The sequence below is a fragment of the Vulpes vulpes genome, chromosome 12 (genome assembly GCF_048418805.1).
Source record: "Vulpes vulpes isolate BD-2025 chromosome 12, VulVul3, whole genome shotgun sequence".
In the NCBI taxonomy this organism is placed as follows: Eukaryota; Metazoa; Chordata; class Mammalia; order Carnivora; family Canidae; genus Vulpes; species Vulpes vulpes.
Window position 1 is genome coordinate 138,790,516 of NC_132791.1, and position 15,853 is coordinate 138,806,368.

The 15,853-nt window shown below is 42.1% G+C and overlaps 1 protein-coding gene across 1 annotated transcript in view; it reads right to left on the reverse strand.

Moving 5' to 3' along the window:
• Positions 1–3,179: 3,179 nt before the first annotated feature.
• The window catches only part of HS3ST3A1 (heparan sulfate-glucosamine 3-sulfotransferase 3A1), a 96,079-nt gene continuing 83,405 nt past the window's right edge, over positions 3,180–15,853 (reverse strand). The window contains exon 2 of the mRNA XM_026005690.2: positions 3,180–6,035. Coding sequence (XP_025861475.2) covers positions 5,414–6,035 — 622 coding nt within the window. The 3' untranslated portion in view covers positions 3,180–5,413. The remainder of the gene's footprint in view (positions 6,036–15,853) is intronic.

A 15,853-nucleotide genomic window follows, 5' to 3' on the forward strand; every position in this document is an offset into this window, starting at 1 on the left:
CAATGGATAGTTAAAATGAACTGAAAACCGAGGTTGTACCTGGGTGGCTCAGTGGTTAAGTGTCTTTCTTTGGCTCATGTCATGATCCTGGGGTTCTGGGATCGAGCCCTGTGTTGAACTCCCTGCTTGATGGGGAGCCTGCTTCTCCCTCTCCCTCTGCTGCTCCCCCTTCCCCGCTCATGCTGTCTCTCTTGCCTTGTCAAATAAATAAATACAATCTTTAAAAAAAAGAACTGAGTCTGAGACGTACTAACATTTCCTAACAACCCACAATGGGTCCATATATTAGACGCAATTTCTATTTTCAGTTTTCTTTCCTCCTGGCATAACTAAAATCGGCTCTTTTATGACTGTGTATAAAGTTGCACTGCCTCAGAGTATCTCCAAATTCACCCTTTCTTCAAGCTTTATTTTTTTAAGACTTTTTTGGCAAAGATTTTTTTCTTTATTTATTCCTGAAAGACACACACACACACAGAGAGAGAGAGAGAGAGAGGGAGAGAGAGAGGGAAAAAGAGAGAGAGAGAGAGAGAGAGAGAGAGAGAGGAGAGACATAAGCAGAGGGAGAAGTAGGCTCCCTGTGAGGACCCCCATGCAGGACTCAATCCCAGGACTCTGGGCTCACAACCTGAGCCGAAGGCAGATGCTCAACCAATTAGTCACCCAGGTACCCCTAAATATTTTATTTATTTATTTGAGAGAGAATGAGAGCATGTGTGCATGAGCAGGGAGAGGGGCGGAGGGAGAAGAAGAAGCAGGCTCCTCATTGAGCACGAAGCCGATGCAGCACTTGATCCCAGGACCCCGAGATCATGACCTGAGCCAAAGATAGATGCTTCACCAACTGAGCCACCCAGGCACCCCTTCCTTCACATTTTAAAGGAAAGACAGACCTGCCATTATTCCAACATTCTGTGATGGGACACACAGATTTATACATTTTCCCATCTATGTTTTTCATCCATATAATTGAGACTGAACGCAAATCCGTTTGCACACTGAAGATGTTTCAAGGACCAGACTTAGGCTACATTAATGGGGATGTTTCCCCAACAGGGCTTGAGATTTGGGTTTGAAAAGTCATTCTTCTTCAGTAATTACAGGATATAACAGGACAATAGGCAGGGTGTTCTATTTCTACAAGAAGAATTGTATTGGACTGAATCCCAGCCACACTTCCCCACGTTTGGCCATCACAAGCTCCTCTCTTCCATGATTCTATGGAGAGGAGACACAATGCCCTGGGGTTTCTAGAAAATTCGGCAGAAATCATCTGCCTTCCTTTGCTAGTACTCAGCAGCTCGGGGCCCTCTGTACGCCCCAGCATATCCATCTGAATTCTGCTGTTTAACACAAGTGGGGCCATTTACTTCTATCTCTCGACAGGTCGGTTGTGTCAGGTAACAAGAAATACTGCCATGGCCCCGTCACGGAGGCAAATTGAATCTGCAAGACTTGAACTTGAAAAAACCTTTAGAAACGTCTTATTGGGGTGTTATTCTTCCACTCGAAGTTGACGGATTCCACTTCACAGAAATGCAATTATCCATTTGTTGTAAGAGGCTCCTGGATCTCAGCTATAAAAAAAAAAAAAAAAAAAAAAAAAAAAAAAAAAAAAACCAGTTCAGTGATGTTTCTCGTTAGCACTCCTCTTGGCAGGGCATGACGTTAAACATTGATCTGCTTACTATAATGGAATCATTTGCTGAGAAAGAGAGAGAGAGAGAGAGAGAGAAGGAAAGGTTTGCAAGAGAAAAACTCCGAGTGATGAGGGAAAGAATTTCCAGCCAAGCATTCATTAGAACCTGCTTTTTAGACCTGCGTCCGATGTGCACCAGCTGTGTAAGTTTTACTTCTTAAACCAGGAATCTCAGCACTGCTGACATTTTTGGGTAGGAGGATTCATTGTTATGGGGGCTTTGCTGTGCATCACACGGTGTCTAGCAGCGTCCCTGGCATCTGCCCACCAGAAGCCCCCTCGGGACAACCCAAGTGTCTCCAGAGATGCCTCTGAGAGGCAAAATTGTCTTTTGGGGAGAGCCACTGTTCTCATAAGTGTTCACCTGCTTGTCTGGAAAGTAAAACTCGTGAGAGTGGAGAGTGCTGTTGGTTCAGGGGATAGTTAGTGAAAGGGCAATCTGCTAGTGAACATACTGTACTATTATGACATACGCACCTTTATGTATTGCCACATCAAATTTTAAGTATCTTCACATGTAACGGATTTGGCAGATATTAGCTGACAGAACTGGATGAAGGCATTTAGGAGATGCTGATCCTTAAGGTGCCTGGGTGGCTCAGTGGTCGAGCATCTGCTTCAGCTCAGGGCATGATCCCGGGGTCCTGGGATCGAGTCCCGCATGGGAGTCCCCGCAGGGAGTCTGCCTCTCCCTCTGCCTATGTCTCTGCCTCTCTCTGTATGTTTCTCACAAATAAATAAATAAAATCTTTAAAAGAATAGCTGATCCTCTTTCCAACCATAGCAAACTCAAGAGTAGAGAATTTCCAGACACATTATGTTTTAAACCCCCACATAACTAGTTAGAGAGGATTAAGTGCCAAATGGCGATTTGATCCATTACATTTTACTCTGACTTTGAAGATCTTTGAAATTAAGAAAAGTACAGTGGGATTAATACTCCATGAGTAATACACATCCATTGTCTGGAAGCTTATTAACCTCCAGTCATCAGAATAAATGAATTTCCCCTAAAAATCACTAAGTGACCTACAGAATTGTAACACCGTAGACGGGGCCTCAAAAGTAAACTGTTCAGGGTGAAACTCTTGACCTCTGGTTGCTCTTCTGGAGAGAGGATTCTCCACCTCTAAGAAGAGTTCAGGAGGTCAGCAGACATAGCCATGGAGCAGACAGCTTAGAGGAAGCGTCGCTAAGATGTTCAAATCAAGAAGAAACCCACTAACTGTTATAGCTAAACGGATAAAAGATATCTGAAGCCACACACAGCAGAAGTAAATACAATTTCTCTTCTGGAAGAAACTTTGAGTATACGGATTCTAGATCTGTATATGTTTTGTCGGGATCTATTAATTTCTGACACTCTTCTGAAACTTTAGAAGCTAGAAAGTTTTCCTGGAAGGCTTCGTAGTCATTCATTATTTAAATAATATGAATTTCAAAAAAAAAAAAGAAAGAAAAAACTCTACATGCAAGAAGAGGTGCTTTAAACTCAATTCTGTTCTTTTATTATTTCTTAACACAAAAAGAGGAGGATTGCCCAATACAACTGTTAGATGCACGTGTTTCCTTGTGCAAGCTACGTTTGCATATTGCCAAGCAAATGCTTATAAAAGGATCAGAGACACAAACAAAACAAGTTAAAAGATGCAAAGAGTTTGAGGTGAGTATCTTGTTTCTAAAAGTGATGATTTAAGTACAACAAAACCAGGGTGTTGCATTGGAAAATTAAGGACACCAGAAGGGAAGGAAGCCAACTGGGCAAAGGAGACCCGGAATTGGTTTGTTTGGTTTATTTTTTTATAATTCTCATAAATGGGATATCCATAACAGAAATTCAAAGGTCTGGAGCAATGCTGGAATACCTAGAAACTTAATAATTTTTTCTCTGCATTTTAATCCTGTGTTAGGCTCCTCAGGAATGCCTTTCTTCCCCTGATGCAGGCCATTTATGGTTGATGCACATTTGCACTGTGTATTTTCCAGCAACTTTAGTGTCTTTGGACTCACAACACTGAAGAAAAAGAGTATTTTGGAATACCGTAGTGTCTGGTCCTTTAAATTTTTGGCATACATGGAAAACTTAACACGAGATAGGAGACATTCTCCTCTTGGGTTTAAACCTGTAATAAAATGTTGCTGACAGACTAATTATAAACGTTTTATATATTTCGTGCATATGTGCTTCTCTCTAAACCAATTTAATTCCCATTAATGCTAATCTTGTTAATGCCCACTTGGAGAGGAAAGGAATACTCTTCATAAAACTATTGATTTATTTGAGCTATTTAAACGAGGGATGAGAGAAATAGGAAAAGAAAAAAAAAAACCTCCGTTTTACCCACATCTGTATTTCTTAGAATATTTTCCAAACATTAACGAACATTCGGTTAAACATGGTACAAACAGGGAAGTGGGGAAAAATAAAGTGACGAAGTGGCGGTCCTCCAGCCATGCCAAAAAAAAAAAAAATAGTGACATTTATTCATCCTTTTAGTGTTAACTCCAAGATTAGAAAGGAGATATTACAAAGAGAAGCAGATTTTCTTTGTTAAAAAAGAGGTAAAGCAAAAAGAGCTTCATACTCCTAAGCTCTTACTGAAGTGCGTTTTTCCTTAAAAAAAAAGATGATCAAAACCACAACTAGGTAAGTTATGCTCCTACCCTTTTTAACCTTCTCCTAGTGTGACTGTCCATCTTGTTCTCCAGCTAAGACTCTGATAATTTCTCTCAACCTCAGCCAAGCCGAGAATTCCGCATCTCGGGGCACTTCAAGGAGCCCAGACCGGCTCTTAAAAGATACTGTGTCCTGGTCCGAGTGGTGTCCTTGACCACTGGTGACTCCTTGTGATGGAGTGTCATAAGGCTACCGAGGCCTCAGAGAGCAGTAGGAAACCCTCTCTGTCCTATATCAGACCATCCCCACCCCAGCTAACCGCTTCTAAGAGTATACACTGCTGACTTCTCATCCTCTCTGGAAGAAGTGGCATGAAAAAGGGAACAAGTGAGAGATGGGGTTCGGCCTGAGGCCAACCATCTGACCTTATTAGGATAAGTCATGTAAAACCTCCCTGAGACTCAGTTTCCTTATCTGTAAAACGGGGATCCTAATCCCTATGTGCTACGTTCTTACACCACATAGCAGAAAGACGGAAGAAGGTTAAGTTTTATTTGAAAGCACTGTGGTTAGTGTGCCGTGTTATTAATCAGGAAACGGTTAATTAATAATAATTAATAATTAATCAGGAAGAGGTGGCACGGGGAAAAATATTAAAAAGGAGGAAATGTAAGGAGAGAGAGAGTTTTATCTGGGACCCGTGAGAAGAGAGAGAGAGAGAGAGAGAGAGAGATGGAGACAGAAACAGAGAGAGGACTGATTTACCCTTAGGATTTTCTTAAAAGTTTCGTGGTGACCGATGCTCCTAGTTTAGGACTATGTATATAAAACATTAAAACAACAACAAAAAAAACATCAAAAAATGCAAAAAGTATTTTTTGCTTGTTGTGTATCCAAATATTGGGTGCTGGTGATGCCATGAAGATGGGGGCGGAAGCCAGAATGCTCTTAACATTCTCTGGGGGGGGGGGGGGGGGGGGGTAAAAAAAATACCGAAACAAACATTTTCAGCACAAATAGTAAACTGCCATTTCTCTACCGATCGGTAAAAAAATATATTATATTTTGATATTTTTTTTTCTTTTTAAATTACACTGTCACCCATCCCAGCCGAAGTCCTGGCCAGTCATCTGGTAAAACTTCAAGTTGAAGGGCCTGTAGAAGTCGCGCAGCCTGCGCACCACGTCGCGGTCGATGTCGGGGTGGGTCCTGCCCTTGGTCTTGCCCAGGCAGTGGGGCTTGCTGCTGCCCTCAGCCTTCTTGAGGCACGGGAAGCCCTTGGTCTTGTTGAAGTAGAAGTGCTTGTCGGTGATGATCCTCTTGAGGCCCAGGAAGTCCTGCACGCGGCCCAGCTCGCCGGCCGGGTCGCTGATGAGCCGCTCCCCGCTCACGAAGAGCATCTGGCCGAGGGGAAAGTGGCGCAGCCAGTGCTCCAGGTGCTTGGCGTAGATGCCGATCTGGATGGCGCTCCACGACGTGTCGATGAGGCCCGTCGAGCGGTTCTTGAACGTCAGGCTCTCGAAGGTGGGGATGTCGGGCCGCTTGGACAGCGTCTGCGTGTAGTCCGAGATGGCCCTGGTCACCGGGTCCCGCACCACCACGATGAGCTTGGTGTCCTTGGACATGGCCGAGATGCGCGCGGGCGCCTCGCGGGTGACAAAGTAACTGGGCGTCTTCTCCATGGTGATCTGCCCGTCCAGGGTCCTCGGCATCAGGTCCCTGGGGGGAGGATGGGGGGGGCGAAAAGGGGAATGAGTGTGACAGCCTCCAAAGGGGGTGACTTGCCCTGCGGTGCGGAGGCAGGGAGGGCTCATTCCAAGCAGGGGAGCATCCTCTAGACTCCGGAGCTGGGCGTGCATCCACCCTCCCACGTTCTGGTCCAGCTTGCACCAGCTTCTCCAGGGCCTTGTGTATTTAAATGGGGGAATAATACTACCCATTACCTACATTGTTGTGATGATTAAGCGAGTGAATATAATATACTTCAATACTTTAGGAGACTGCCTGACACAGAATTAAGTGCTCTGTAATTTTTTCTTTAATTTTATTATTATTAGGAACACACGATGCTGTGTAAGAAAGCAAGAAAGAACCTCCATCAAAGAAAGAAAGCAACCTCCATCAAATTCTTTAGGTAAATTAAACTATCATCATAAACACAATCATACCATTATGCTATTACAATAGCCTGGGCCCTTTCTGCAGTTTTCTTACAAACGATTCTATTTAACACAATGCCACTGCCTGGTACACAGCACACTTCTCTTTAAAATTTCCGAATTTGGGACAGCCTGGGTGGCTCTGTGCTTGAGCACCTGCCTTCAGCTCAGGGTGTGATCCCGGGGTCCTGGGATCGAATCCCACATCGGGGTCCCCGCAGGGAGCCTGCTTCTCCCTCCCCCTATATCTCTGTGTGTCTCATGAATAAATAAAATCTTTTTTTAAAAAATTCTTTAGGTAAATTAGACTATCACCATAAACATGATCATACCACTATGAGATGGTACCCTGAGCCCTTTCTGCAGTTTTCTTATAAACAATTCTATTTACTATAATGCCACTGCCTGGTACACAACACACTTCTCTTGAAAATTTCTGAATTTTCCTGTAACAAGACTTAAATCCATTTTTTATTGAATAATTCGAAATGCCATCACTGCAACACTCTACAGATCTTGGTTCCTCTCAACACGTTCAGCCATGGTGATCTGCCTGTCCAGGGTTCTCGGCATCAGGTCCCCGGGGGAGGATGGCGGGGGTGGGGGGGAAGCAAAAAGGGGAATGAGTGTGACAGCTCTCACACACTGTTACTATGTTATCTTTTCACAACGCCAAAGTGAATTCTGGCTCTTTGTTGTTCAAAACGTTCTCAATTCTCATCTGCTTACTCTTCCTCATGGCGTTAGGATCACTTTGCCACTTCGAAAGAAAAATATGCCACTGGGGTCTTCATGGAGCAGATGTTGCTGCCTTGATCAATCTCAGGGCCTGTCAAAAGTATGAGCAGGAGAGATGAAACCTATTTGCTCTCCCAATTTATTTTTTATATTTTTTAAAGATTTTATTTATTTATTTGAGAGACAGAGTGAAGCAGAGACACAGGCAGAGGGAGAAGAAGGCTCCTTGCAGGGACCCCGATGTGGGACTCGATCCCAAGACCCTGGGGTCACAACCTGAGCCGAAGGCAGACGCTCAACTGCTGAGCCACTCAGGCATCCCTTACTCTTCCAATTTGAATGTACTACCATTACCTCCACTGTTTGATATTAAGGCACTGCCTTTCTAATTCCAAGTTTTACAAGAAATAGCTCTAGCTCAAATCAATATTAGAATAAATGTATTTTGGAGATTTCATTTCAATGACTAAACGAAATTTGTCCTTTGATCCATTGTGGGAAGAATCAAACATCTAAATGTTCTTATACTGGATTCACTATTATTCCTGGAATACAATCCGTTTGATTCGGATACATTATTCTTCTAACAGAGTCCTACATTTGGTTCATCATTATTTTGCTCTGGATTTTTCATTCATATTCATTAATGGGATGTTTCTGTATTTTTCTTTTGATCAATAGCTTAATCAATTGCTAGAATATGAATTATTCCACCAATAAAATGAGTTGAGAAATGTTTCACATTTTTCTTTAGCTTAGAGAAGTTTAAGTAGCAAAATAGTTTTTTTAAAGATTTTTAAATATTATTTACTTGAGAGAGAGAGAGAGAGAACATGCGAGTGGGGGAAGAGGCAGAGGGAAGTGAAGAGAGGGAGAGAAATGGACTCTGTGCTGAGCATAGAGCCCGACGTGTGACTCGATCCCACAACTCTGAGAGATCATGACTTGAGGCGAAATCAAGTGTCAGAGACTTAACTATTAACTGAGCCACTCAGGCACCCAGCAAAATAATTTTCTGTTCCTTAAATCTGGTGAGTATTACCTACAAAGCTATCTTATACTGATGCTTTGTGGGTAAGGATAGGAAAGAAACAAGAGTTTTCAAGTATCTTTTTGGTTTCTTCCATAGTTATTGGTTTCTTATAAATTTTCTGATTTGTGTCAATTTTGGCAATTAATATGTTTCTAAAAGTCACCCAATTGAGCAGTTACATCCACAGTCTGGACTGTAATTTTATAATCCCCAGGAATTTGGTCTTTTCTGCCTTTCTTTCTGCTTTCTAGATTCTGTCATCTTATATTTATTTATTTTTATTTTTATTTATTTAAAAGATTTTATTTATTCATTCATGACAGACAGAGAGAAAGAGGCAGCTACACAGGCAGAGGAAGAAGCAGGCTTCATACGGGGAGCCCGACGTGGGACTCGATCCCGGGTCCCCAGGATCACACCCCGGGCTAAAGGTGGTGCTAAACCGCTGAGCCACCGGGGCTGCCTGATTCTGTTATCTTTTTAAGTTATTTTATTTGCATTTTAGCTTTTTAATGATCCCTTTGTTCTTTTTCTATTTCTGCTCTGCTGTTCTTCTAATTTATTTAACAGGATACTTCATTTATTTCCAATCCCTCTTCACAAGTCATGATAGCATTTGAGGCTATTATTTCCCCTCTACACACAAACTTGGTCAAATTTCACATGTACTGTTGTCATTTTCATAAATACTTAATTAATTGCATTTTGTACTTTTAATTTCCTTCTTAGTGTAGGTGTTATCTAAGATTGTTTTTATCTTTTACTTTTAATTCTAATAGTTCGTTTACCGCATTTTTACCATAACTTGGTTATGAGTTTCTATTTTGCCTTTGTGGTAAAAAAAATATACTTTGTGTTATGTGAATTTGCCTCTGTTAACGTCCTGTAATTTCATCCCACCTATACTATTTGCCAACTTTATATTAAGAAAAATTTCAAACACACCCCAAAGTAGAGAGAATGCTAATGTAAATCTTGTGTACCTTACATCCAACTTCAAAAAATAGCAACTGCTGGCCAATTTTATTTCATTGTCAACCCCCTCTGTTTCTGCTCCCTCCTCCACAAATGAATTACTTTCAAGTCTGTCTCAGACATCACTCAACTGGTTCATAAACATTCTAATTCCCCAACAGGTATTGGCGAGGATGTGGAGAAAGGGGAACCCTCTTGCACTGCTGGTGGGAATGCAAACTGGTAAAGCCACTGTGGAAAAGAGTATGGAGGGCCATCAAGAATCTAAAAATAGAACTACCCTAAGACCCAGTAAATTGCACTACTAGGTATTTACCCAAAGAATACAAAAACACCAATTCAAAGGATACAGGTGCACCAATGCTTACAGCAACATTATGTACAATAGCCGATTATGGAAGCAACCCAAGTGTCCACTGTCTGCTGAATGGATAAAGAAGATGAGAGATCCATTATATACAATGGAATATTACTCAGCCATCAAAAAGAATGAAATCTTGTCATTTGCAACTATGTGGACAGAGCTAGAGAGTATTATGTTAAGCAAAATAAGAGAAAGACAAATATCATGATTTCACTCATATGTGGAATTTAAGAAACAAATGAGCAAAGGGAAAGAAGAGGAGAGAGACCAACCAAGAAACCGACTCTTAACTGTAAAGAACTGATGGTCACCAGAGGGGAAGGCGTCGGAGGATGGGGGAAATAGGTGATGGGGATTAAGGGCACTTGTCATGATGTATGGAAGTGTCCAATCACTTGTTTTGATTGTACACCTGAAACTAATATCACGCTGTATATTTTACTAACTGGAATTTAAATAAAAATTTAAGAAAAAAACCTATTCTGCTTCCCATTGTCATTATTTTTGGCACAAATTCCTGAACATCTGTGGCAATAAGCCACTGACCCTGGGTTAGTTCAGTGATGTCGTTATTCTCAGATTTTTGCTGTCTTTGATATTTTAGTCTGGTTTTGTTTACTTTTTTCCTTGGAGAAGGACATGATAATTAGCTATCTGATTTCTGTTGCCTTTTGCTGTTGTTTTAAGAAATCTGCAATTCCTTTTGCAAAAGAACCTTTAAAGTCATCCGTCCCCCACCCTGCCCCCCCCCAGGGGTGTTCATTGCAAATGGGTCCTGCAAACTCTAAGACCCTAAGGTTTGGGGAGGACTAAGGAGCAACCAGAGTTCATTGTCATCACCATGCAGACACAAGTTGCTGTTACTGAACATGTGACATTAGCGTCACTGCATGACATGAATTCATGGGCTTGTCACTGCCCATCTCCCCATAGAAAACTAAGAAAGTGGCAAGGCCAACCCATTCTGGAAGCTTATGTTATGCTTTTACAAGATGAGCCAGGAGATCCATCCAGACATTGTTGGAATAATTCAGGGAATGGAATTTGATCAACTGCATGAAAAAAGTCTGGAATAGCAGAAGCAAACATGAAGTATCAGGGAAGTGATGATAAAGAGTATTTGGTGATTAAAAAAAAATTCTGAATCCTTGCCTCCTTTCCTCTGATTTCTGACTTTTAACTACTAGGCTTTCTTTTTTGACCAGTAATATAGAGAGAACATACTTCATTCAGAAGCTACTGGTTGGTGGTGCACCTTAGCATTCAGAAGCTAAGGAGGCTTGGTTAAGTGTCTGCCTTCAGCTCAGGTCATGATCCTGGGGTCCCGGGATCAAGTCCCACATCTAGCTTCCTGCTCAGCGGGAAGTCTGCTTTTCCCTTTCTTCCTCTGTCTTTCCCCCTGCTTGTGCTTGCATTCTCTCTTTCAAATAAATAAAGTCTTAAAAAAGAAGAAGCTACTGGTTGAGGATCTCAATCTCCCTCTCCTCCGTCTCAGGGGAACACACAGATCTCCAGCAGCCCTTTAGCACAGATTCTGGCTATAGATTGTGCAGCACAAGAGAAAATCCTACTGAGGTCTCTAAGAAAAAAAAAGAAACCATATTTTAAATTTTCTTACTAGAGTAGGTCAATAGGCGTTTGAAGAGGAAACTGCTAAAATAGGATTTCAGAAGAAAAACACATTACTTGCTGTCATCTACAGGGTGAGGAAAACAGGCTGGTTGGGCATGGGGGTTACAGTGTGGGTAGGGAGTCTAGTTAACTGGAAACCACCTGCAAGCCACTTTTTTTCAAAAAGGAAGAAGTGATAGTCTAAATAAATCCTTAACGAACCTAACATTGCAAAAGGACTCACAAAGGGATTCTTTAAATAGTAATCTCCCTTTTAATTTCTTTATTCATTCTCTTACTGCAATTTGAATTTTAATGTTCAAAACAGAGCTCATCCATCACACAGAATGCAATACATGTGTAATTTGGAATACTGTATTTCAAAGTGTTCAAGAGAACCTGCAAATCATCCTTCCTTACCTGAGTGAGACTTCCACTGTGACTCTACTCTGTGCCAGGCCTTGGGCCTGAAGGGGGAGGGAAAAAGCCATCCCAGTACACAAAAGCGTTGGAGATATCCCATACAGGCTAAGGGAGAAGAAAGGTGTACGCAGTAAACCTGTCAAGTTTCCCTACCTACGGAACAAGCTGGGGATGAATTGGATGATGGGAGGTGTAGGTGCTAGGAGGCCTTAACTTCCCGACTAAGTGTGTAAGGCTTTCCCAACGTCACCTCCAAATAACGATGAGGATTTGGAGACATTAATAGTAGGTATGGGGATGGGGAAGTGGGTAGAAACCAGAATTGTGAGGAAAAACTAGAAAAGGTTTGTTTTGTTTTTCCCTGAGGAAGGCAAGAGTAAGAGGGGATCTCACAAGCAAATTAAGAATCATTACAAAATGGGCTGCTAGTCAACGTGGAAGTGTCACCAAAATGTTTCCCTCTAAGAATAATTGTGCCAGTTGGCTTGGGAATAAATTGATTCCCCTTAAAAACAGCTCATCTCTCTCTCCCACCATAACAGGCAAATAACCGGCTTTTCCAGTTCATGGCTTTCCAACCAGGCACTGTCATTGCCTGAATGTCACACATATAAGGCCTTCATTGGACAGGTGTGTGGATGTCCCAGGAACATGTCAGAGGGGCTGTGACTTTCTCTGGATCCTTGTGATCTCGACTAGATGGGGTTCTCCTGGCAGCCGGAAATTCTAAACACTGGGTGTCATCTTCTTAAGAACAGTTCTTGGTATGTTCCTTGCCATAATGGTCATGTCAATGCTGCTTATGATCCAGATTCCCCAGCCCTTTGGCTTGATTCTTCAGGTGAGGTGAGTAAGCTGAGACTGGAGAGCTTGAATGACTAGCTCATGGTTGAAAGAATAGCTCCATGTTGGAACACGTGTCAAAATTCCTTTCCTTTTATAGTTGCCTAATATTCCATTGTATGTAGGGAGCATATCGGGTGTACCCCATTCATCCTCTGATGGACCTTTGGGTACTTCTACTTTTTGGATATTGTAATTCTTGTTGTGTTCTTTGGTGAGAAAGAGCAAATGTGTGCAACCCACTTTGTAATAATCCTTAATTTGCTTGATGCCTCGCCATATAGAAAAACCAATTCCAGATGGCTGGTACATATAAATATGAATGATAAAATAATAAATCATTTGGAAAAAAAAACCTTAGGAGAGAATTTTAACGATTGAGAGGGGCAGATATTCCTTAAGTTTCTTTTTCTTTTTTTTTTTTTAGATTTTATTTATTCATGAGAGAGACACAGAGAGAGAAACAGAGACACAGGCAGAGGGAGAAGCAGGCTCTGGGTGGGGAGCCTGATGAGGGACTTGATCCTAGGACCCTGGGATCACAACCTGAGCTGAAGGCAGCCCTCAACCACTGAGCCACCCAGATGCCCCAATTTAGCCCTTCTGCCAGATGAATAGCATGTTTTTCATTTCCAGCTGCTTTTCCTCCTCCCACCCCCACCCCCAACCTCTCTAGGCTTCTCTTCCCCCACTGCTTTGTCCCCAGGCACTAGGCTGCTTCTGCCCTAGGGGCCCTCAGGTGCACAGAGGGGGCCCCTTGCTGGCCCTGATACTCTGGCTCATTTCTCTGTCTCCCCCTCTGTTGGATACCACTTCCCACAGGCCTCAGGTAGCAGGGGAGGGTGGGACAGGGCATCTGTATGGGGCTAACCAGTCTAGTGCCAGGACTCTTGCTTTGGGGAGGAGGGTCCTCTGGCCTGTGAAGGGGACCCAGCACAGGGGAAGCCTTGCAAGGACCTGGCCCCAGGCTGGATCATTCCCCACTCCCTGCTCTCCCCACCAGTAAATTGAGCATTAAATAGAATACCTGGTGCTTCAGGGCATGCGAAGACTTGAAAGGGACAGTCCTGCTCAGTCACAAGCCATTGTCAGGTGCTGAGCCTCAGGGCTGAGAGCTCCTTGCTCCCTCTTCACTATCCCCTCTGAGCTCCCCACTGTCACTCATCTCCATCTCCTCTGAGCTCCTCTTCTTCTTCCCTATTTCCTGCAAACTCTCCCTCCTCCTCCCCATCCCCTCTGAGCTCCCTCCCCCTCATCCCTCTATTTCTTAAGTTTCTTAAAGGAAGAATCACAAAGAAAAAAATGAATTGGACTCTATTAAAAATAAGAATTTCTGTTCATCAAATGATACCAATGAGAGTAAAAAGGCAACCATTAGAATGATAGAAAATATTTAAAATACATATACCTGACAAAAGATTTCTAGCCATGATACATAAAGAGTTCCTACAAATCAAGGAGTTAAAAGGAAATAAAATCAAAGAAGAAAAATGGGCAAATGTCTTAAATAGGCACTGCATACAAAAAACAGTATCAAAATAGTCAATAAATGTATGAAAAGGTACTGCACTTCATTAGTCATCAAGGGAATGCAAATTAAAACACAACAGCATACACCCACCTCAATGGATAGAACAAAAAGCACAAAGAATTCCTGGTGTGGACGAAGATGTGGACAACTGGCTCTCTACTGCTCTGAGTATAAAGAGCTATAATGACTTTAGAAAACTATTTGGATCTATCGAGCAGAGCTGAACCTATGCATACAGTCTGGCCCAGCAATTCCGGTCGGAGAACAATGCAATAGAAATCATACATACGTTCATCAAAAGACATGTTCATGAACATTCATAATTAATCATAACAGCCCCAAAGGTAAGTTCCCTAAACATCCATCAAAAGTAAAAGACTGAATATATATATGACTGAATATATATACATGTGTGTCTATAGAGAAATAAAATATATATAAAATAATATATAGAATGGCATGAATGACTCAGCATTTGTGAGTAAATCCCATAAACACAATGTTGACAAACACAGCAAGTCACAAAAATGTATGTACCATGTTATTTCTCTTGTAAAAAGTCCAAAAACAGGCAAGACCCACCTAGAGTGTTAGATGTTGGGGACAGTTGTTACCCTTGGGGGGATGAGTGATTGGAAGGCAGTTCTAGAGAGATGGGAATATCCCACTCCATAATGCAGAATTTCTGTCCTTTTCTGAATTTGGTTATACTTCAATAAAAAATTTGTAAGACATAAAAAATAAACGGACCAATCTCCATAATTCTCCAAGAAAAACAGGCACTTCAAAATAGTGCATTTAGTAAGTCAATTACGTTTCCAACCAACTCATTGAAAGATTATAAAGGAAAAGGAGCTGACCTCCCATCCGTAGGAATCAGGGGCTCTCTCAATGACCTTTTCCCCTTTGCACAAGTCAAGTTTCAGAGCAGCAGCCACATAATCTCTGTCGCACACCTGGGCCACTGATTTCTCACAGTGCTATGTGCACAGTGGTATTCACAGCATCATAGTGGATGTGTCTCTGGGAGTGTGGACAGGGGTACAGAAATATCTGAAGAATGCATTATGTTTGCAAAACATTTTAGCAATTGTTTCCTCATTTAATTTTTACATCGCTCCAGGTGAGATAAGATAGGCATTGTGTCCCCCAATTTTTCTGATAAGCTAGCTGAGATTCAGAGAAACTAAGCTGCATGCACAGGTTCCCACTGTCTGGATATGGAAGGTGACAGATGGACACCCCAATGCCTAGTGCAAGGTCACTTCGTTGCAACAGATGAGAGAAAGTCAGCAGACAAAAGGGATAGGACAGGAATACACCCAAGATGGACAACTTGAGAATATGAGAAAGCTGTCCAGAGGGCGGCTGTGAAGATTCTGGCAGAACCCAAATTCTTACCCGAATACAGATAGAGAGAATCTGTCTGTCTGCATTAGGGCAGCTGACAGTGAAGATGATGAGATGAGGATGGTAAGATTAATGTCAGTGATATGATGATATTATGTGATAAGATGATATTAATATCAGCGATAAAGGAAACTGGACACAGAGCACAAGCTGGAATGGATGAAGGAAAGCATGCAGGTTGTTGGGTGCGGTGGAGGGCTCTTCCAACAGGATCCAAGCTTGAGGAGCTAGAGATCTGGCTGTTGCAGGATAGACAGCACCGTTCTGAGGAGGCTGGGCAGCTGAATTATGATGGGAACCAAGCAGTTTTTAAAGAAAATCCTTAATTTTTACACATCCTAAAATGATAGGAATTTTACTAAAAGAAACAGATAAGCCCTGCCCCAAAACTATTGTTTTGGAGAAAGAAGTAAGCTCCTGTTCCTCTAAAAAAGGGGGAAAAATGTTTCT